At 35.7% G+C, this 24,794-nt stretch overlaps 1 protein-coding gene across 8 annotated transcripts in view; it reads right to left on the bottom strand.

The window, feature by feature from the left end:
- TCERG1 (transcription elongation regulator 1) overlaps nucleotides 1-24,794 on the bottom strand; it is a 60,970-nt gene that overhangs the window by 15,720 nt on the left and 20,456 nt on the right. For 5 of the 8 annotated variants that reach the window (XR_006715833.1, XM_045492782.1, XM_045492761.1 and 2 more), the window contains 10 exons: nucleotides 23,686-23,886; nucleotides 22,608-22,720; nucleotides 21,754-21,842; nucleotides 13,805-13,965; nucleotides 12,507-12,563; nucleotides 12,290-12,356; nucleotides 11,144-11,194; nucleotides 9,665-9,800; nucleotides 8,719-8,808; nucleotides 342-460 (listed from right to left, as the gene is read on the bottom strand). Coding sequence is in view for 7 of the 8 variants with exons in the window: in XM_045492782.1 (XP_045348738.1) it covers nucleotides 342-460; nucleotides 8,719-8,808; nucleotides 9,665-9,800; nucleotides 11,144-11,194; nucleotides 12,290-12,356; nucleotides 12,507-12,563; nucleotides 13,805-13,965; nucleotides 21,754-21,842; nucleotides 22,608-22,720; nucleotides 23,686-23,886 (1,084 nt within the window). In the remaining variant the exon portion in view is untranslated. The remainder of the gene's footprint in view (nucleotides 1-341; nucleotides 461-8,718; nucleotides 8,809-9,664; nucleotides 9,801-11,143; nucleotides 11,195-12,289; nucleotides 12,357-12,506; nucleotides 12,564-13,804; nucleotides 13,966-21,753; nucleotides 21,843-22,607; nucleotides 22,721-23,685; nucleotides 23,887-24,794) is intronic. The other 3 variants (XM_045492802.1, XM_045492819.1, XM_045492771.1) reach the window with 1 other exon arrangement.

Genomic DNA, 24,794 nt, shown 5'->3' with positions numbered 1-24,794 from the left:
AGATATCCGCTAAATGATGCCAAATATTATTGTTTTTATGATGCTAGTCACGTAAGTTTTAAATGTCTCCTCTTCTACACCCCATTACACATACTCATTAATAACCAACTGAATCAACAATCAACTGAAAATATCAGACAAAAACATATCTAGACCGTGCCTCTCACAGAGCACAAGAGGTTCCTCTAAAGGAAATATATTAAGAATAAAGATTAGAAATGCATAACCAATAATGAAATAAACTTTTCATGTCCAATTATCCAAAAGATACATATTCTCTTAGCTGATCTTAGAAGAAAGCACATACATATTTTGAAATGTTACAGTAATGAACCATATACCTTGGATTAAATTTTGCTTCTTCCATCATTTTTTTGAAATCTTCCTTGGCTTGCATTATTTTGTTTTTCTTTTCCCTGCGTTCTTCCTCTGCCCTCGTCTTTACATATTGATCAAATACCTATCACAAAAATAAACCAATTGGGCAAGTTAGTCTTCCATAGGAATAATTTAATTACCAAACTATGGAATCTGTAAGAAAATACTGAGTCAATGTCTTTGTCCAAACTATAATAGAAAAAAATGAATTAGATCTCTCAATTGTATGCAGATTATCTGTAGCAAGTCTTACTTTAAAACTTCAGTTGACAGTGTTACAGAAGCACACAAGTCCTTTGCTGAGACTTCCAGAACAAAGTTAAAAGCCCCTTTAATTTTCATTGTCCCTGATTAGAAATTGAATACACGCATATTAAAAAAAATTTCAGGGGATATAAAATATATAAATTACAATCCTTCCAAATCTCTTCTAGAAAAAAAACGTTAAGAGTATGGAACAGATAGTTTACATTTATTTCTGTGCTTCTTTTTAAGACATAATTATCTCTACCAAAATGTAATGCTTTACATCTATCCCATAATATTTTCCCCCACCTAATCATGTACAGACAAAATAATAAACTGAACATGCACATCTATTTCCTTTCTTCCAATGCCAATACAATGACGAGAGGATTTCCCTTTTTAAGTCACAAACCAACAAGACCAGGCAAATGGGAAAAAGAAAGAGCAAGTCTTGAAGATGAAAAGCACAAGGATAAGCAGTAAAGGACTGGCAAAAATGAGAGAGCTGACCCAAATTCAGCGGTCAAGAAAAGAAACCAATTCTTTTTTTATTAGAGAATCCTCAAACAGTTCCAGAAGTGACAGCACCAGATATCCATGGAAGTGAGGGCAGAGTACAGCTACAATAAGGCTGTTTAAGAAGGAGTCCATCAGAAAATCTCCCTTGCCAACAGCATGTATCTGGGGGCTCTGCCACTCCTGAGCCTCAGTAAAAGGCAAGTGATTATTCTCTAGAACCAGGGCGGGCAATTCACAACCTGCTGGCCAAACTTGGCCTGCTGCCTATTTTTGTACAGCCCAGAAAGAGTTTTAACATTTTTTAAATAGTTAGGGAATAGAGAATTTTGTAACATTTCATGACATGTGACAATTAAATGAAATCCAAATTTTAGTGTCCACAAGTAAAACTTTATTGGAATAGTCAGGCTCATTCCTTCACATCTATCTACCTGTGGGTGCTCCTTCGTTACAGTAGCAGAACTACACTACTATGACAGAGACCAAATGGCCCCCAAAGCTAAAATATTTATTGTCTGACCCTTTATTTTAAACTCTTGCTAATTCTTGCTCTAAAAGGTAAAGCAGTATCTCTCAAGGTAACGGGGGGGGGGGGGGGGGGGGGGGCATACCTAATTTAACATACTAAAGTAAGTTTTATTTTCTAACAAAACTAAGAAAATATACTGTAATCATAAAACAAGAAAAACTTAAAGAACAAAAAGAAATCCTACAAATTAAAGGACAGAAAAAATGAAAACTCAAATTAAAGGATTTGACAATAAAGTTGAGAAAGTCATCCAAAAGAAAGGGGCAGAGGTAGAAAATAGGTGAAAAGAGGGCGCCTGGGTGGCTCAGTAGGTTAACTGTCTGACTTCGGCTCAGGTCATGATCTTGCAGTCCGTGAGTCCAAGCCCCGCATCAGGATCTGGGCTGATAGCTCAGAGCCTGGAGCCTGCTTCAGATTCTTTGTCTCCCTCTCTCTCTGGCCCTTCCCCTCTCGCATGCTGTCTCTCTCTCTCTCTCAAAAATAAACATTAAAAAAAGAAAAATTAAACAGGTGAAAAGAAAATTTAAGGACTAGACCAAAAGGGCAAATTCTCTGTCCCAGAATGAAAAAATAAACAGGTTGGAAACAAATTCAAAAAAGCAATGTAAGAAAATCTCCCAGAACTGAAAGACAGGAGTTTACATACTAAAAGGACCACCAAGCACCCAGCATAATGGGCCCCTTCCACCAAGGTACACAATCACCGTGAGATTTCAGAACGCTATACACTAAGAGGAGATCCTACACATCCACAAAGGAAAAATAAACAGGCCCATAAACAAAGGCCCGCCCATAAACTGATGGCTTCAAACACAACACTGAAAACTAGAAAAAGAGCAACGTCTTCAAAATCCTGAAAGAGAAAGATTTCCAATTTCAAATATCTTAATTTCAAAATTTCAAATTTCAAAATTTCAAAATTTCAAAATTTCAAAATTTCTCAATTTCAAATTAAGGGTACAATGAATGTTTGCAAACACGCAAGGCTCCAAAGTTTATCTCCCATGCATGTTCTCTCAAGAAGCTATTACAGGGATGGAATGGGTCAAAAGGGAGTAAACCAAGAAAGAAAAAGACTTAGGATGAAGGAAACAGGTGAAGTCTCTACCCCTAAAAACAAGAGAGATGAGGGAAATCTCAGGATGATGGTAAAGACTGGTCACGCTCAAAAATAACAGCTGTATGTCAGATTAGAGGGTAACCAGTCCAAAATGAAGCAAGTCACACGCTCTGGAAGAAATGTCTGGAGAAAGATAAAACTGGGCAGCACTCTATTACTTTTCCTAGCATATTTTACAGAAATATTTGTCTCTTTAAAGGTGTGCATGTACATCTTTAGAAAAAGTCAAACAAAAAATGTTCTTTACAAAACTGAAAACTTTATTCCAGGTCAGGCCATGTCTGTCTACCAATCTTTAATAGCTGTATAGAGATACCTACAACTATCTTACCATCTCCCGCCAGGCACGTTGGCCATTTTCAGCACCATCCCAATACAGCACTGCAATAAATCCTGAAAGCATGTGCAGGCTGACCCATGTGGGAAAGAGGGTTCTTCTCAAGCCCTCTCTCCCTTTTTGGTATATACTTTCTTATTTGTAAAAGTAGTGAACTACAAATAAACCCAATGAATTTATATTAACTTTCTTTTCAGAGGCTGGAGAAAACTTCACAACCCTTCTTCTGGGATATCCCACACCAAAGTTAGGAATCGCTAGCTGAGATCACCTTCACAAAGAAAATTAGGAGTTCTGGTATGCTTCCAAGCTTCTCCTAATTATTTGTGTCATGCTTCCTGATACACTTGAGCTTTTTAGGTCCCCTATTTTAAGCGGTTATTTTCTTAAAACATCAACTTGTGAATGTTACAATAAACACCACAAAAGTTGTTAAGTTTTTATAAAAAATTTCTAGTAGACTTCTATAGATGTAATCAAAACATCCATATTAAAGAGCTACATTGTCTAAGCCAATGTAGCTTCTAGGGTGCTATATTCCATTTCTTTTCATTTTTATTATTTTTTCAAACAAATTTTTTTGATGCTTATGTATGTTTGACAGAGACAGAGGGGGACAGAGGGCGAGCAGGAGAGGGGCAGAGAGGAGACACAGAATCCAAAGCAGGCTCCAGGCTCTGAGCTGTCAGCACAGAGTCTGATGCAGGGCTTGAAACCATGTACTGCGAGACCATGACCTGAGCCAAAGTCAGATGCTCAACCAACTGAGCCACCCAGGAGCCCCTTCTTTTCGGTTTTAAACAACTTTATTGAGGTATAATTGATGTACAAAAAGTTGTTCATATTTAATGTATACAACTTGTGAGTTTGGAGATAAATATACATCTAGGAAACCACCACAGTCTATGACGTAAACATATCCACCTCCAAAAGGTTCCTCGAGCCCTTTTAATTTATTCTTATTTTTAAGTGATATTAAAAACCCTTAACATAAGATCTATCATCCTAGCAAAAATTTCAGGATACGATATAGTACTGCTAGCTATAGGCACTATGCTGTACAGACCTTCAGGACTTAGCCATCCTGCATAACCATTTCCATTTCTTAATCTACATAATTACACAGTATGCTCACTTTGTGAAATTTATGACGTTTAGATTTTAATGTATGTATATTTTTCAACATAGAAGTTTGTGAAAAATATGGGTGTGGTACTGTGTTTTAAGAAAATATATATATTTGCCATTTCCAACATGGATGGAGCTAGAGTATTATGCTAAGCAAAATAAATCAGAAAAAGACAAGTATCGTATGATTTCACTCATGTGTGGAATTTAAGAAACACAACAAATGGCAAAGGGAAAACACAATGGCAAAGGGAAAAGAGAGAAGCAAACCAAGAAACAGACTCTTAAGTACAAAGACCAAATGGATGGTTACCAGAGGGTAGGTGGGTGGGGAGGTGGATTAAATAGGTGACAGGGATTAAGGAGTGCACTTGTGATGAGCACCGGGTATACCTGGAACTAATATTACAATATATGTGAAGTGGAATTTAAATTAAAAAGAAAAGAAGAAGAAGAAAAAAAAAAAAATATATATATATATATATGGTCTCTGTCCTGGCTCCTGGCAAGAGCTCCTAAAACCCTTTTAATTTCCTAAGTGATAGGAGAGACAGGAGCCTCTACTGTTGTACCTGGCTTTTGTCCTGTCGCTGAATTAGATAAAGGAGAAAAGAGCAAGTTTATATTATTCATACCAAGCCCCTTTCAACTACATCACAGTTAGTGTCAGGAGGTGATTTCTGGAAAGTCTCTCTAGATAACCACAGGATGGCAGATAGTTGCCAGTGGAATCAACCATGTGATTAGAACACTGGAACTTTCAATGGCTGGTGACTGAGTCCAATCACCAATGGTAAATGATTTAATCAACCATGCCTATGTAAGCTGTCCCCATAAAAATCATAGCCAAAAGCGTTCAGCGAACTGCGAGCTTAGTGAACATAGCCATGTACCAGGAGAATGGCACATTCCAACTTCACAGGGACAGAAGTTCAGGGACTCAGGACACTTCCAGACCTCGTCCCATGTGTCTCATCATCTGCCATTCAACTGTACCCCTTATTATATCCTTTATTACATTATAAACCAATAAACATAAGTGCTTCCCAGAGTTCTGTGAGCCATTATAGCAAATTATTAAAGCTGAGGAGGGGAACAGGGGAATCCCTGAGTTGTAGCTAAACTGAAGTGTGTAGAAGGTACTACCTGTAATAAGCATTTGAAGAGAGGGAAGGTCTTGTGGGTCTAAGCCTTTAATCTATGGGATATGATTCTAATTCCGTGTAGTTCAGAATTCAATTCAATGGTAGGACACCAGCTGGTATCAGAGAACTGACTGATATAGAAAAATCCCTACACATTTGACGTCCAAGTATTCAATGTATAGAGGAACAGAGTTTTTCAAGACGCCTCTATTATTTCATTTCATTCTCATTTCAATTTAATTCAATTTATACTTTGATACTGATCCAGTAAAGAGTGGCCAAGATGGCCAGTTGACAATGAGTAACTATATTGGTAATGTATTACTATTTGTAATACATCGACCTTAAAAAGCTCTCAATAACACATACTACATTAAAATGCTTATTTTTGAAATAAGCTACCTTTTTTTTTTTTTTAAGGAGGCTTCATGCCCACCACTGAGCCCAACACAGGGATTGAACTCACAACCCTGAGATCAAAAGTCGGATGTTTAACCGATGGAGCCACCCAGGTGCCCCCAATTTTAAGTGTTAGCATAACTAGTCTCTACCTCAGAGTCTAATATCCTGCATGGAAATGGTCTGCTTCTGTTTAAAAATGTTATTCAGTTTAAAACTTTGTCAAAACGGGGGCACCTCAGTAGCTTCGTTGGTTAGGCATCCAACTTCAACTCAGGTTATGATCTCACAGTTCGTGAATTCAAGCCCCGAAGTGGACTCCCTGCTGTCAGCACAGAGCCCACTTCAGATTCTCTGTCTCCCTCTCTCTCTGCCCCTACCCCACTCTATCTCTCTCAAAAATAAACATTAAAAAAAAACTGTCAAAACAAAAAACAAAACTATTTCTGACTCAAGTGATCTTTTATCAAAAACAAGATTAAAGAAAATCTTAAGTTAAAACTTATAGTTACAATTATATAAAATACTTCTAGAATGATGTAAAATATACATAAATGTACAGATATACGTAAATCTACAGATAGCTAGAAAAGTAAAAGAGATGCACTTGCAGACTGAGACATTTTCAATAAAATTGTTAGTTGTTTTAAATCAAAATACAAATCTCAGAAATGGAGTTACAAAGTGCAAATACACGACCTAGATACTTAATATGTAACTTAAATTAAACTTAAATTTAACTTACATATGTAACTTAACTGGTTTCTCCCTGATTTTACACTCTCATGCAAATAAAACTAGGTACTAAAAAAGTACACATATTAATTCCAAATGTTTGCTTCTGCTTTCATTTCTTACACTCCAGTTTTAAGAATTTTACTCAAAAAGGATGAGAACCTTTAAGTAGTCTTTATTTAAATGGAAAAATGCTTGATATTTTTCTTCTTTTTAAGTATTACTCTTAATAAGAGGTAACACCATCAGCTTACAAAATGCCTGTAAAATTGGGAAAGAATTTTAGCTCTCAATATGCACTTGTAATTTAACTCAGAAACTATAACACTCAGCAGCATGAAGAGTCACGTCACTAAGGTTTTAAAGTAACCCTTCCGGGATATTTAGGTTAAGCACTGCTGCAGGCGTTACACATATAGCAATGAACAAAGTTCCAGCCCTCAGAATTTATATTCTGCAGCCGGAGAAAACAGTAGATAATTTTAGATAATTAGAGCTGTGAGTGCTATAAAGGAAAGAAAGCAGGGACACATGGCTCAGAAGGCACTTGGACAAGCACCTGAATAAAATCATGGGGCATATGCAAACACCTAGGGGAAGAACACTCCAGACAGAGGAAGAGCCAAGTATCAGAATGTACCCAGCTTGTTCAAAGCACAACAAAGGAACTGTGGCCAGAATATTCGAATGAATCTAAGACAAGACCTTCAAAAACTATGCAGATAAGAGTGTAAGTATAATCTTACAAGCCATGATAAAGAATTCCAGTTTTATCCTAAATGAAATGGTAAGCAATGTACATTTTTTGAGCAAGGGAACAGTAACAGTGCCTTAATTTGCCTCTTAAATGTAAAATTAGTCTGGCTGCTATGTGGAAAAAGAACTTGACTCCAAAAAGCAAGAACGGAAGGAAGCAAAGAGGTCAGTCAGGGGCTACAGAGATGCTGAGAAATGGTAACGGTGCCCTGAACTACAGTGTTAGTGGGGGAAATGGTAAGTTGTATTTACAAGTTTTTGGAGGTAGATTTTGCTGACAGACTTGAAATGCACAGAGGGGAGAAGTAAGGAATCAAGGATGATTTATACTTTTTGATAGAGACCATTACACACAGTTTAAAACACACACACACACACACACACACACACACACACACACCCTACTGTGTTTGAAATGCAGATGCAAGTATCTTTGGAAAGTCATGCTTTTCTATTACGCAGACTAAAATACATGTCTGGCACAGTGTAAATTTCCTCTCTTTATAAAAAGTTTGTGATGAGACCTACATGCATAATGGCACAAACAGTGCAGAGAATTACGCCAACTATTAAATTACAAATCAAGAATAGACTACCAAATGAAATCTTGTCGTAGCTCAATAGCCCTCTAGCAAGTAGTTCAACATACTCACCATTCTACAGAGCTCAGGGTCAGGGTGGTCCAGGTAATTCAGAAACTATGTAAGTTGGAAGTGTGCAAGGATTTAGAGGACGAAGCGATCACTGTGAGAGGATATGTATTGCTGAATCATCACAGGAATAATGGCACTCAATAACGTGGCCAGTCTAATTCATGTTGACACTAAATGAGCAGAGACCCTGAAGTGTCCATCAATTCTTTAAGCTTATGATGAAAAGACATTCTAACAGATGGTGCTTAGATGTAGACTTGTGTGCTTAAACGTAAACGGGTCTCTGAGTGTTGTCTACCTACCACACACACTCATGCATATATACTGGCACAAACAGGAAGGCTACAAGACCAGGGTCCAGTCATGGTCCAATCAGTCGGGTAGGATTGTAGGTGTTTCTTCTGCCTTTCTACTCATCTGTATATTGCCATTTTTCTACTATAAATCTGCAACATTTGCCCAGTAAAAAGTAAATTAATAAACGCATTTAAAATGAATTTTGAAAACTCCCTGATACAACATCAGCATATTATGAGGCACAAGGACAGGATACTCATGAAGCAATACCCACGTCCATAATAAAGGCAAAAATATGCAAGTATTTCTGAGGCAGAAATGCCCACAGAGAGGGTAAATGTGTTCTAAGATATGAGACTATGCGTTTTGAGTACTGTGTGTGTGTGGGGGGGAAAGGATGGCATTTTATTCCTTACGTTTTTAAATTATGCTGTTAAGGGATATACATTTAAAAAATAACGTTATTTTCCTTTTACCTGTTTTCTCTCTTTAGGATTGAGAAGTAAGTACCGAGGATCAAAAACTATCTTGTGCAACTCCTTCTCCCACGTTGAAAAAGCAGACACCTTTAAAATAAAAATGTATTGCCTCATAATTAAGTTGGCTCTAAAAACATAAAGGTCATATAATTTTCCTTGAAATCTACAGGACATCTGCTTAAAAAGGAGGCATAATAAAAACCATACTGAAGTTTCCATCACTAATAAATGACAAGCAGTGGGAGGCTAGCAACGGCAAATTTCCACACTAATTGGCTCTGAACATTTCTGTATTATATAGAAATAACACACACCTAATTACTCATTAAAATAACCACTACTGTGTGACATTTTAAAAATCAGTACATCAGAAAAAGCCTTGAAGATTTGCATTTTGATTTCCCATGCTTGCTCCAATCTTGTGAACAATGTTGCAATTTTAAACTGAACAGTTAAACTTATTCAAATGAATCTGTGAACATAACCAAAACGTCAAAACCCCTCTCAATTAAGCTCTATTAATAATATCATAAAGTACCAGTTCTCCTTTAACCAAAAGCCATTCTGACAGTATTAAAAGAAAAATTACATATACCTTACCTATCCCATGTCGTCCGCCACTCTGTAATGTTAATATTCTGTTAATACTCATCTTCTATTACTCACCAAAATTTAATGACCCAACAAATGTTGGGTCAACATTTGACCCAACAAATAACATTTAAATGTTATTTGTATTTAAAAGGACAGTAAAAAGGCATTTAGTCAAACATGATATGATGAGCCAAGAAAAAGGCTGCTTGAGAGAGTACAGTAATTTGATAGGCTTCCCTTACCTCCCCCCCCAAACATGAGCACTAACCTTAGATTTGACCTTTTAGCAAGACATATTTATATTACTTATACAAAACAGAAATATCTCCCCCAAAGATTGTTTTCTGACCCCTCTCTCTAGCAGCATGTCCTTGAACTGCTTCATTCGGGCCTCCAGAGGGACAATGGCCCTTTCTCGGGCAGCTTTAATTTCAGCTTCCATGGCAGCTTCTTTCTCTGAATCAATGTCTTTATTATCGTCTCTCCTATAAAAAATAAAATATAAGGCATCAACTGACAAAATATTAACAAGGAATCTTACTAAAATCTTTAAATCAATGGAATATTCAAGACTCACTACTGAGCAGCATATTTTTGGCAAAAAAAAATTATATTGAGGGTTTCAAATGAACTCTAAGGGATAGGCAACTTTCATTATAATAAAGTTACATGAGCTTCTAATGATGTTACAATGGCTATATTGTGCTGTCTCTCTGTCTGATACACAAAATGAACTACCTTACTTTCAAAAACAAACAAAAAAAAACTAACATTGCAATAAAACTCTATGTGTTAGAAACAAACAGCACAAAACATAATTTTTAGTTCTTGAAATGATATAGGAAAAATAGTATTTTCCAGAATGTTTTACATTATAGATCCGTAAAATATTTTTATCTAATAAAAACTGGTATAAGTCTTAGTAATCTCAAATATTTATTTTGAAAATAAAATGCAAATATCTGCAAATTTGGCCAAGTGGTTATGTGAGATATATACCTTACCTACCTGACATCTTTTTTACTCACTTTCTGGGTGGTAAGTTGAGATTTAAGTTGAAGGACAGGTCCCAGAGAGCAACATAGGCCCAGGAGTAGTTAGATGGAATTAGAACTGTTCATCAATGACTAAACTACTTCTTTTTCCTCCAAAAATGCACCTCAGGGCTAAGGACAACCCTGTTGCTGTATGGTACTCAAGTGAGATTGTAAACATGAAATTGAGTCACCTCTCAAACATCTGCACTATGAAGAAGGCCCATTCATATGAATAATCCAAAAGAGAAAGTAATTCAATAATATTTGGGTGTGTCTGAGCAGATCTTCCTCCTTAAATATGATCTGCTAAGTATCAAAATAAAATTGGTTCATACTCCCTACACAAACTTAAGGGAATTGGGAAAAACAAAACATCACAAATTTCAAAAGCATGCTATAAAGGGAAGTGAAGGTAGCCCAAGAGATTTAAATGGCTAACCCGCAAATATGGTTAAGTGAGAGGTAATTAGCAATTTAGGGAATGAATCAAAAGAAATAGAAGACATAGTCCGTGACCTGCAGGAACTTAGCGAGATAGTCTGTGACCTAAGATATGCACAAAACAAACAGGTAAAAGTAATTTGCCAAACAATATACCCTCTTATAATAATTTATTTAAGAACTATTTAAATAAAGAATAAAAGACATCCAAGAAATATAACTAATGAAAACAAATAACCTTTACAGAATTATACTAAATGAAAATGTCACAATACAAACTATCACTATCTATCTCAATAAAAGAAAGAAAGAAAAACTAAGCCAGGAAAAATAGGCTTTTAACTTTGTACCTAAATAGAGAAGCTCGGGCAATCCACATAAAGGACTTCTTTGACATTCTCCTGATAAAAGCAGTTAAAAACCTTACAGAGTTGTCTATAAGAACAAACAATTAAAAACAACCTAAAAGTTTAACATTGTAGGAACATCCAAAATTATGGTTACATAAACAGAATGAATACAGTCATTTATAATAATTAAGAAAACAAATGTCTTATTCTAAATTTTTTTTTTTTAAAGCACACAAAGTCAGTTGATTACAACTAATAAAAGTATTTACATATTTGGTCAAGAACTAAAAAGTCAACTGCAAAAATGAAAATAGCTGTGTTACTTTGGTTGATTATGAGTGACTCTCTTTAACATCTTAATGTCTTTAATATTGTCACTAATGATTTTTTAAAAAGAACCACCCTTCCGAGGGTTTGTCTCACTGATTTCCTTGCCATAATTTGGCTGCATTCAATCTGTCCTTTTCAGATAAGGACTATGGATCATCCAGTTCCTAATAATGTCTTCAAACTTTCCGTTTTGCTGCTAAATAATGGTCCCATTCCTCCCCCCTCTCCCGCCACAGCCAAATACCATCTACCCCCCACCGATGATCCCCCTTAATTAGTAACATTCCTATTTCACCCAACTACAGAGCACTGGCCAATCTAATGCTCCCACTTATGGCAGTCTCTTTCTCTCAAAGCTCGTTCTAAGCTCACAGGTTCCCTCTACACCAGGTATTAATAACCACAGACTCAAGGAAGAGCTAGGTAACAAGTATATAAAAAAAAAGAGGGAAGTCTGTGTATCTATAACTATGAACTTTCTGAAATGGTGTCTGTTAGGGTCTACACTAAAGGAGGAAGTTCATTTTTATAAAATTCCAGCTTAATGAATATCTGAAAATAATTTATCAACTAATTCTTAAAATGTCACTTGGCTTCATAAAATACACTTAAATAATCAAATATTCTGCAAATCTAGCAACAGTAAGGACACCATTTCTACACTAAAGCAAAGCTTTCTAATATCAGGCCTTAGAGAGCAATCATGACTTCGGTCTCCTAACAACATACATATTAGTTGTCACATCCACAAACTGACTGTGACTTACTTAATAGCTATAATCTGCCTGAATTACATAAACTATAAGTATTACTTACTTCCGTTTTTTGGCTTTAACAGGTTCATCTTCATTAAGTTCTTCCATTAATTCCTGTTCTTCTTTAACTGTAAGATCAAATTTAATTAAACCTTGTCAGAATATAAAAATAAGCAAGCAACAATTGAAATACTTAAGTACTCATCCTTCTGCTACCCACTACCAGAACACTTGCTTTAATAGTATGAAAAAGTAGGTACAATTTATAGTTCACTCACTTGCACTCATAGAGAATTGCCATTTTTGGATGGACAGCATTGTCGGGGTCGGGTGCCCTGGCAAAAACGTATCAGTTATTATTATGAAGTTACATGCACATATTACACAATCTTTTCTTTTAAAAAGTCACCGTTTCCATAACGTATCCATCCCATAATATTCTCTCCTCTATAAAACATTAAACAAAACACAATTCTATACTTCTTAAATTAATCTTCCCTTTAAATTTCTAATTCACTTTGAAATGTTTATTCATGATACATGGGAAAAACTAATGCCTATTGTCTCTAGCAACAGACAGGGAAAGTTTCACTGATTTGAAAGTGACTCCTAAGCAAAAAATGTAGCACCAAATATACACAATCCATGAAGATTTCTCAATTATTATAAATGACATGGATGAGAATTTATTTCATTGGAAGTATTAGTGATTCATTTATGCTTCTACATTTGATGAAGGGGGGCTCTATAAAAACAATCCTCTCAAAATGAAGGCAAATTACCAAAAAATATGCAATCAAAATTATGTATAAATATTGGTGTTCATTATATACATTGAAATGCTGCCTGAACATGAGGTACCTTAAAAGATAATCTCTTAAAAAGGTTTGTCTTTATATTGTCAGAAATAAGGCTTGCCTTCCCTAAGTTTCAATTACTTTAAAAGACTAAGCTTTGGGGTGCCTGGGTGGTTTAAGTCAGTTAAGCGTCTGACTCTTGATCTCAGCTCAGTCCTGATCTCTTGGCCAATATGGAGCACCACGTCGACCTGCTTAAGATTTTCTCTCCCTCTACCTCTACCCTGACCCTGTTCGCTTGCTCTCTCTCCAAATAAGTAAACAAATAAACAAAAGACTAAGCTTTCATAGTTTACCAAATTTTGTACTTTACAAAAGTTTAATAACCAGTATTTTAAAAATACTCTGTACAATTTTATTTCAAAAAATATTACTAGTTATAAAAGGTGCTAAAAGAACACTGAGAAATGTTTTAGTATTATTAATAAGCAAATAGCAAACCTTAGCAAAGCCAACATTATCTTGGACTAAAAATCTTGATGAGGCAATAAAAAAACACACATATAAATATCTTACAAAAAAAAAACTGTCCAAATTCTCTATTTTTTTTTTTAATAACTCTGTTATTGAACTCAAACTAGCATCGTGGACTATTTCCCATTTCTCAAATTTGTTATACTCCTTGAAAACAGCAAGCTTTCCTAAATGGCTTCATATTTTCTATAAAAATATTAAAAGAATGTTAAAATTAGAGGACAAATTCCTAATTGAAAACTTACTTAGTTTCTTTACTTCTTCCATTCCTTTTTTATGAGGTGGCTCCTGAATAATTTTGTCAACATCCGCCCTTCCAATCAGATCATCAGGTCGGTCCCACATAGAGAGACGGGTGGTAGGATTATAAAAGAAGACCCGCTCATCACCAGTCCAAACAACACACCTACGAATTGATTCAAATATCAGTTTCTCAGGTTATGGAACATATTTGACAGATAGGTCTCTTACTGTCATCCTGCTAAAGGAGAGGTGGTGGTGGTGGTGGGGACACCTCCAGACAGCAGGAGTTAGCCAAACATGACTTTTAAAGGAGAGAGCTGACTGGCAAAGGTTAAGAACAGCAGCTCAACACATTAGTGGATAAAACCAGGAAAAGCAAAGTAATTCATATAATTAGTAACTTGGTCTGGTTCACTCAATCTGAGAGTGCTGCATTTTTACCTACCACAAAAGATGAGTTCAATGGCAACAAACAAGAATGCTATCAAGCAGTTCTAAAGCTAAAGAACAGACCACAGCACAGTATCTATTACATAGTTCTTCTATATATTTCTTACCAAATCAGAATTTTACATTCTCAAATGCAACCTGCTATGAAATCTTTAATATCTCATTATATCTAATACAAAAAATAAGAAAGTACTGACTGCACTATGACACCATAGCCCACTACAGTTCACTGTTCCTATTATAACAAGAAATTCAGACAAAATAGAAAAAATAAGAACATAAGGGCTCTGTACAGTTTTTAAAAAATAAATATTTAAGTTTGGAAGAGAGTCAATGTTTACAGCAGCAACTGCAAGGGTGTAAATTTCCCACTTTTCCTCCCTGAAATCTCTGCCCCGAGAGCCCCGAGTCACACAGTAGCATGGTCAGAGTGGCAAAGACAGCAAAACTTCCAGTAGAAACCAGGTCTCTATGGTCAGATAATTAAAACTTCATCAACAGCTGCCAAGCCAAGTTAATCCAGATGTTGAAATTATCAGACAAAACCTCTATTGCTGAAATAATCAAAGACTTTCAAGAAGCAATTATAACTGGAGTTCACGAGATGAAGAAAAAACCTGAATGAAAACATGGTTCTCATTACTGAAATAGAAACTGTAAAAAAAAAAAAAAAAAAAAAAAAAAAAAAACCCAAAAATTATAGAGATAGAAAATACAGAAATGAAGCAAAGGAAAAAGACAAGCCAAGAAACTTAGTCTTATACCACAGAGAACAAACTGCTCGTTACCAGGGACACGGTGGGTGGGGAGAAGGGTGAAACAGGAGATAGAGATAAAGGAGTGCACCTGTGATGAGCACTGGTGTGGTATACGAGTGCTGAAGCCTCTACTTTGTACACCTGAAACTAATAGAACACTGCAGGCTAACTATACTGGAATTAAAATAAAACGAAAACGAAAAAAAGAAAAATACACAATTGAAATTCAACTTCTCTAGCATAGAGATGAGAGGAAATCAGTGAACTAGAAAGTAGATCAGTAATTATCCCACCAGAAGAACAAAGGCAGTAAAAAGAATCAACAGAGATTCAGGTACTAAAGTGACTATGTCAAAATGCCTTATGTAAACGTCACTGGGATCCCAGGAGGAAAGGATATTAGGGCAGAAAAAAATTTTGAAGACACAATGGCCCCCCACCCAAAAAAAAAGTCCAAATTTGGTAAAAGATACAAATATTAAAGAAGTTCAGCAAACCCCAAGCAGGATAAACTTCATGAAAACCATACTTAGAAACAACATAATCAACCTGGTGAAAATCAAAAATAAAAAAAAATCCTTGCTAGTTGCTAGTAGCTAAGAAAAACTATGGCACACTACAAACAGGGGAACAAGTCCAATGACCGTGGATTTCTTACCAGATATCCTAGAGACAAGAATACAGTAAAACAACATCCTTAAAGTGCTGGGGTGGAGGGAAAAAACACTGCCAACCCAGAATTCCCTATACAACATAAACATCCTTTGGGAACAAGGGCAAGAAAAGATATTCCCAGATGAATAAAAAATACGAGACTTCATCTTCAGCTGACTATTAATGAGCATGGGGATTATTTTGGGGGGGGGGGGGAATAATGAAAATGTTCTAAAATTGAATATGGTGATGGATGCACAATTCTGTGAATATATTTAAAATCAATGACTTGTGCACTTTAAATGAGGGATGTGATTTATCTCAATATAGTTATATTTTTAAGAAATAGCTAGACAAAAAAAGTGTATGCTACAGGATTCTCGACACGATATTCTATAAAATACAAAGTAATCTAAAATAACAGAAAGCAGAGGGACACTTAAGGATGGGATTAGAGGGAGGGATGGACTACAAAGGGATACAAGGAAACTTTCGGGATTACTAGAAATGTTTATTTTGATTGTGGGAATGAACTTGAACTATTTCAGCTCATTGTACTTCGACGATTGTACTTAACACACATAAAAATGAGAAATGTTAACTTTTGATTTTGGGGTTTAAGTTTGAGCCCCATGTTGTGTAAAGAGATTACTTAAAAATAAAATCTTTTTTAAAAAACTGACAAAATGTGTAATGTACTACCAAACCAAAATCTTTTGTGGAAATGGACTAGGTACGTTTTGTCATGGAATCTAACAAAAAAAGCAAGGCTCACTGATCCTAGGGAATACAAAATGCTTCTACTTCTGATCTCTCTTTACAATTAATTTTAAAAGCATAGGGGAAGATAAGTGTTATTATGTTCCATTAGACTAATCCTGAAAGGGGCACCTGGCTGGCTCTGTAGGGGGAGTTTGTGACTCCTGATTCTCAGGGTTGTGAGTTCAGGTCCTGTGATGGGTGTAGAGATTATTTAAAAATAAAATCTTTAAAAAATATTTTTTTTTAAAGAATAATCCTGAGATACTTAAGCCATCTTGTTAGATGTTTAACTTTACTGGGAAAAAAACCTATCCTACATTTTCTATGCCAGTTTCTAAAACACTATTTAACTGATATAAACAGTAGTAACTACTTTAAGACAGAGATTCTATTTTACTAATTGATGTTGGTTTCAAAATACCAAAGTATACCAATATAGCTCCAACATAGCTCCAACAGTACTAGCGGTAAATGTGCAGTGACGTTTCAGAATTAACAGGGGAAATAATGGACAAAGAATTGTGTCAAAAAACTGCCCTGTGCTAATAATATGAAAGATAAAATGTTTAAGGGTGAAGTATACTACTATCTGCAACTTTTAACCCATGAAAAAAATAAGAATGGTTGGAGATGCATTGAGGGATGAAGCAGATACGATAAAATGTTAGCTGTAAAAGTTAGGTGGTCAATATTTGGTGCTCGCTGTTCTAGAAACATTCAATGTTTCTCTCTGTTTCAACTTCTTCATAATAAAATCCCACCGTAAAAAAAGCTCTGGAAACAGCAACAACAAAAAACTTACAGAAACACAACAGCAAGCTAATTAATTAGTAGACCTGTGCCACTCTCAGTATATGCAGAAGAGAGTAAAAATTAAAAGATAAATTTTCCTAAGTTAAAACACAACATGCACTACAACACAGATAAAGCATGGCAAATACAGGCAGCCCTCACTCTGCACTTTGAGGGACACTGTAAAAATAACTGCAAGTTAAATCTGTATGATGCAATCTTAGTAAGCAATGGAAAAAATTACAGTTAGTCCATGACCTTTAAAAACTTTTGTTGAAACATTAAAAATTCTCTTAGAACCAGAAGCTAAAATTTACTGATCCTAAGGAATACAAAATACTAAATTTGACCTCTCTTACTTTAAAAGAAAAAAACTAATGCTGTGAAATCCCAACATAAGTAAGGGAAATATGAAACTTCATGTTTTACATTTAGCTTAACACTAAAAAACAGTTCTTCGAAGAGCAACATCTGAAGATACCAAGAGATAGATAAATTTGATTATCCAAATGAAGTGGCATACTCTGCTCAGCTGAGTAATTTGTTTTTTCTTTTTTTAAGATTTAAAAATTTTTAAGTGTTCTCTAGACCCAGCTTGGGGCTTGAACTTACAACCTAAGATCACAGACCAACTGAGCCAGCCAGGCACCCCGTGAGTAATTTGTTTTGCTTAAAGTTAGCACTTACCCATTTTATAAGAAATAGAAAAAAATTAATTAAGGAATTAAAGTTCTACTGACAATACATTCTTTCACTGACAAAACTTGGAAAATCATCTGGACAAGCAGGTATCCTTCATGTATTCAGATAGACTATAAAAGCACTAGGAACACATAGCTGCATATGGGGAGGTGGACTTCCTAAGAAAGACCTAGAAGCTGTAAACAGAAGATCAATAAATTTGATTTCATCAAAATATAAAATTTATGTATGACAGCAAAACAAAAATGAATAGGGAGAAGCTGTAATGTATGTAAAAGTTAAAGGCGTTAAGAGCATACATAATAAGCTCTCTCCTATCATTAAGAAAAAGACAAATCCACAAAAAAGATGAGGAAAACTGTGAAGAAGCTATCGACAGCCAATGAACATGAAATAAACTCAATTACACCATGTATTCTGGAAACATCCAATAGGACTCCTTTTCTTAAAAGGTTACCAAAGATTTAAATAGACTATCCCTACACTGGTGTGAGGGAGAGAACACTGGTAGGCTATTGCAGGGAATATTAACTGGCACAGTCCAGCCTGTCCCCCCAAAAAACCTTTCTGAGGTCAACTTAGCAGTATCTACCAAACTATTAAAGAGGAGTATCACTTGATTCAGCAACTTCACTTCTAGAAATCAATCCCAACAGAAATACTTGCAAGTGTTCACAAAGAGATATGTGTAAGGATATCCTGAATGTCAATTTTTGTAATGCTGGAGGGGTTGGGGAGGGAAGACAAACTAATCACCCATTTATAAAAAAAATTATACATTTATGGAAAATTATGCTATCACAAATATATTTGTACAAAAACAGCAAAATTTCTGGGACATATTTAGTAAAAAAAAAACATGGAAAATATATTGTTTTTAAGACACTATAATATGCATGCACACCACACATAAAACTCTATACACATGTATACAAACAACATAGCAAAGGGTCCAGAAATTGTATGAAATCAATTTTTTATTAATGAGAAGGCTTGGTGAAGGTTGAATTCTGTAATTTTTTACTTCCTGTAATTCGTTCATATTGTATGTTTTTACAGATTCACATATTCTTTTCTAATATATGAGACTGACGAGAAAATAACTCAAAGCAGGACACAAAAACTATAAATATAAAACAGAGAAAAAGAGGTTTAGAGGATAATAAATACAAGAGACCTGACATGCAGATAACATGTTCCAGAAAAGGAAAAAAACAGGTAAAAAGAAGCAATAATGAAACAAACTCCAAAAGACAATTTCACTCATCTGGAGAGAAACCCAAACTTGAAAACTGATGAGGCCCACAAAGCTTCAGCCTGGTGCGGTTTGCAGTTGGTTAGCTTTTCATGTACAATACTCAAACTCAGAAACCACAACCTAGGAATATATTCGTTGAATAGACTCTTTCCATAACTTTGATTATGGATCCATGGCAGATATTTTGCATAATTATTTTTAAAAATGAGGGTGTGTATCACATTGGTAAAGTGAAATATACAGAAAACAATTATTCCAAATGCCTTTAAAACACAGTAATTTGACTACACATCCCTGGAGGGACGTATCCTGAACATAAAAATAACGGGGAGAAAAAAAAGCCTGAACGATCTTCAGTATCGCACTGTTAATGACAGTGTCAGTACTGTTATTGTGTGACCTGTTGTGTGAGCAAAGCAAATGAGGGGCACCTGGGTGGCTGAGTCAGTTAAGCATCTGACTCTTGATTTCAGCTCAGGTCATGATCTTAGGGATCCTGAGATCAAGCCCCATGCTGGGCTCTGGCTGGACAGCACGGAGCCTGCTTGGGATTCTTTCTCTCCTCCTTTCCCTGCCCCTTCCCCGCTCACTGAGGCCCACAAGCTCCCTCTCTCTTTCAAAATACATAAATATTCAAAACAAACAAAACAACAAAAAGAAAAGAAGTAAATATGTCACTATTACTCAGAAACAGGATCTTCAGCAGAAAAGGGGATACTGAATTAAAACAGATGATGAGATTCAGTAAAAATCTTGTACTAAACCTGAACTGCAAGTAATGATATGAACTAATGATGTATCTTTAAATGTGTGCATGTTCAGTCTGTGTCTCCCAAAGAGACTTAATAATGACTTATTCAGTAATAACACCTATCCCTAGATCCTATAAATGCCACTTCCCACAAAAGGAAACCAGGCTCCACAGCAAAATGGCCGAATCTAGGTCTGAGACAGGAAATACATGAGGAAAGCCAGGAACATCTTTGCCAAACACAAAGTAAGGAACGTATCAAAAACAGGGTTGTAACAAAAAACCCTGGAGTCAACCTTAAGAGGTTTCACCCAGCCAAAGATGAAACAACTGAACTTCAATAAGGATATTAATTGTAATGGATAGAAGCATATAAAATATATTGAGGGGCGCCTGGGTGGCTCAGTCGGTTAAGTATCTGACTCTTGGTTTCAGCTTGGGTCATGATCTCACAGCTCATGAGATCAAGCCCCACATCGGGCTCTGCACTGACAATGCAGAGCCTGTTTGTGATTCTCTCTCTCTCTCCCTCTCTGCCCCTCCCAAGCACACGCTCTCTCTCTCAAAATAACCTTTAAAAATATATATATATATTTAAATGTATGAATTTACAATACTCAAACCAACTCATTATTCTGAAAACTTCAGCACTATTGACATTTGGGGCCAAATAATTAACTCTTGTAGGGAGCTGTCCTGCACATGGTAGGACATTTAGGAGTATCACATCCCTGCCCTCTAACGACTAGATGCTATACACTATTAACACCTCCCAAGTCATGACAACCAAAAAACATCCCCAGACACTGCCAAACATCCCCTTATGAACTATTCTTGCCAAAAAGATCAAATCTGAATCTGATCGTTTCTTCTGTATCTACTTGATAGTTTGCAGGAAAATCAGCAACAGAAGACTCAAAGAGTACCATCGGGATGCAACAATAAAATCCAGACTGTGAGTCTCCATATAACAAATATATTTATCTTTTAAATGACAAAAATGAGAAAGAAAAAGCAATGAAGATACAATGGAGGGGAACCTATAGATTACAAGACTTAAGAAACAATTCACTACAACATGTGGACTGTATATGGATTACATAGGCTAGAGCAGGAACAGGAGAGAGCATTGATGCAGGTAGAAGAAGGGCAAACCAAACAAAAGAAGGAAAGAAAAAGTCTACCATTCAACTCTTCAATTACAAGTCAACTTTATACAGTTCTGTAAATATAATCATGTATGTGGGTATACACACAAAATCAATTTACAAGTATTTTAAACAATAAAAAGTAGATTCAGAATCTCACAGTGGCTCAAGTCTGTAACTATGTATGATAAACATTAATGAACAGTACCATGAAAGGAGGAAGACAATGTAGCCAATGAGTTTTAGGTTTGAACACCAAAATATTCATTAGATAAAAACATCTACTTGACATGTTTGTTTTTTAAAGCATCTTTTCTTTCTAGATGATAAAGTATGTAACAATCAAATATGGTAATTAAGAAAAAAATAATTAAATGGGGTGCCTGGGTGACTTAGTTGGTTAAGCGACCGACTTCTGCTCAGGTCATGATCTCACAGTTTGTGAGTCTGAGCCCCGGGTCGGACTCTGTGCTGACAGCTCGGAGCCTGGAGCCTGCTTTGGATTCTGTGTCTCCCCCTCTCTCTGCCGCTCCCCTGCTCATGCTCTGTCTCTCTCTCTCTCTCTCAATAATAAATAAACGTTAAAAAAAAACTTTTTTTTTAATTAATAAAAAAAAAAGAAAGAAAGAAAAAATAATTAAATAAAGTAACTTACTAAAGTAAGCCAAGTACATACCACGGAGTACCAGGAATAGGGGTAGTAGCTACTGGCTTTGCCTTCTGGGCAGCCTTTTCTTCTTCGGTCATCTCCTCTTCTTTGGGCTCCTATAGGAAATGATGTTACTCCCATTTATTTAGTATCACAAAACTATACTGAATTACTACACAATACAAGTAACACTGCAAACACCTCAAAGTGCAACCAACACAAGATTGGTTAGTAGCACATGGAGTACAGACTCTGAGTAAGAATTTCTAAGAAAGTTCTAACTCCTTGCTCCCTAGACAGAGCGCATTCTACAACAGCAGATGCCAGCAACAGCAGATGGTTCTATCTTACAAACTCACTGACCATCTGCTTAGGAGCAGAAATGGAGAACATAGTATAGAAAATTAGAGAAGACCTCTTCATTTAAGGTTATGTCTTTCTTCTGCTAACTTCCTTACTAATAAACATGACTACCTCTGGTCCCTGACCGAATATAGGAAGCTTTGAAAAAGCAGAGCTCTTTCAATACTGTATAGAGATCATTCCATGCCAGAAGACAGATAAAATATAACGTTCCCCAAATGTAAAACTGTACTTATAATTTTACCATGTACCAGTCTATAAATAATCAGGAGGCTAGAGACTGGGTCCATGCTATGGTCCAAGGCCCTTTCTTTCTAGGCGCCGTGGTTTATTATAAGAAGTAATTTAACACAATTTTCAAAGGAAAAACTATATGACAAACTTCAAAGAACCCTAAAATTTCAGAAATAAGATTATAACAATTAAGTGAAACTGTATCAGATACGTTTTCAAATTACAAGTAAATTGTACCCAACAATTAATTCTGGCTCCCAGGTTAACGGGTCGTGGCCCTTTACCTCCTTTATCTCCTTTATTGGCTCTTCCTTAGGGTCTTCCTCCTCCGTCTCCATTGGCAGAGGTTCTTCAGAAGGTTCTTTAATTGGCTCTTTAATCTTCTCCTCTAATTTTTCTATTACAAAGTTAAGACAATGTCACTTGTTGGTTTTTGGTGTAACTTTCCAAGAACTTTCAGAGACTAAGCAGGTAAGATATTCAGAACTAGGGGCACCTGGGTGGCCCAGTCGGTTAAGCAACTGACTTCGTCTCAGGTCATGATCTCACGATTTGTGGGTTCGAGCCCCACATCGGGCTCTGTGCTGACAGCTCAGAGCCTGGAGCCTGCTTCGGATTCTGTGTCTCCCTCTCTCTGCCCCTCCCCCACTTGTGTTCTTGTCTCTCTCTCTCTCTCTCTCTCAAAAATAAATATAAAATGTGAAAAAAAATTAAAGAAAGAAGCATATTCAGAACTAGAAGTTATTAACCACAAAGATGAAATGTTCTTCTCTGTATCATCATCAATTTCAACCTAAAGCACTGGTAAACTTCAAACTCCTCACTATACCATGAGAAAACTGTCACTCAAAAAGAACCACTCATTTCAGAGAGATATGAAGTCTTTCAAGTCATTCACGTATCATTTGTAGCAATGAGGCACTCTGTTGAAAGGGATGAGATACTAAGATACTTAGAAACAGGAACTGGTGGTAAGAAAATTTTGAGTCTTCTTCATCCAAGACTTCAAGGGCCTCCTGTTTTCTTCAGGACACATACAATATACATATTTCAATATACTACCAATGTCAGTAATTACACAACAGAATAATTATGTAATTCCTGACAACAGAAAAAAAAAAATCTATGTGTGTGTATGTATGTATAATTTAAGATGGACGGAAAAATCACAAACATGGAAGTGGAACTGGCTTTTTAAATAAATACATGCTTATGAATTCGGTAAAAATAAAGAATCCAACAACTACAGAATTAGCAAATCCTGCAAATGTGCTAAAAAGGAAGTAACTCAGAATTTCAAACAGCACTCTATTAATAGCATCCCAGTTTTTACTACGTCTCAACAAGTCATGAAAACTATACCTTTTTCCTTTAGTTCTTGGGGTTTTTCCCAGGTTGATTCTAATGTTCTATTATTATAATAGTATGTCTTTCCATCGGCTGTTTTATATTCAGTCCACTCAGAAACTGCTGTTGCTCCAGCTAAGGTAGCAGGTGAAGCCGCAATAGCAACCTGGGGATGGATCATAGGTACGATAGGAGGGGCCATTCCTGGCAATACACCTAAAAGAAGAAGCAGCAGCAGTTAGGGCCAAGCATCAAACTGCAATGCAAAATAAAACTCTAAGATACGAGCTAAATCTTTCTATTAAATATTAATAAATGAATGAGCAAGCTGGAACAAAAACAAATCATATAAAACGTGAATCACTTAATGCTATTTCCCTGTTCAGTTCTAAAGTCTAAATTCAGTTAGATTCAGAAAATCAACTCAAGAAGTAACTTAAACAGTCAAAAATTCGGGTCACATTTAAGATGAAGTCTTAACCATAAACTATAAAAATCATGACACATTCTCTACATGTGACTAGAAATGTATTTTTATAAAGGATTTCTCAAATTGTAATGAAATCAAGGTAACAAGCATATCTCCTGAGCATATTTCCTGAAGCAAAATTATTTCCTAGTTCTAAGGTACCTAGAAGGGTACGAATAAAATTCTCAGTTTTAAAGTAAAAGACTGAGTTCATTATCAAATCTACTTCAACAGATAAGTGATTAAGTCCAATGTCCTTTTTAAGTGTTTTGTCAGTTTAGTCTTTTCCTTAAAAAAGGTCATTTCTTCTATTTTTTTAAAAGATAAGCCAAGGTTAATATTCTTTTACAATACAGCTAAACAAGCTGATATTATACAAATAATTAAGGATATATGAATCCAAATTGAACAAAAACCCTCAAAGCCTCTTCTAGGATTTAAGTTTCAGGCAGCTATCTTCAATAACTTTACACTGTAAATTTAAACTACACACACAAATATTCACACACATATACTCACTAGCATGCAAGCATAATCACATCACTTTACACATGGAAATGATTTTTTTATATTTAACTTAAAAACACAGATCAAAATAACAAAATTAAATGTTATGAGTATGAGAATGAAGTTGTTTACACTTATTACAAAAATT

Source organism: Leopardus geoffroyi, chromosome A1 (genome assembly GCF_018350155.1).
Source record: "Leopardus geoffroyi isolate Oge1 chromosome A1, O.geoffroyi_Oge1_pat1.0, whole genome shotgun sequence".
Taxonomy (NCBI): Eukaryota; Metazoa; Chordata; class Mammalia; order Carnivora; family Felidae; genus Leopardus; species Leopardus geoffroyi.
The sequence above is the reverse complement of the archived record's forward strand: the minus strand, read 5'-3'. Positions and strand labels throughout refer to the sequence as shown.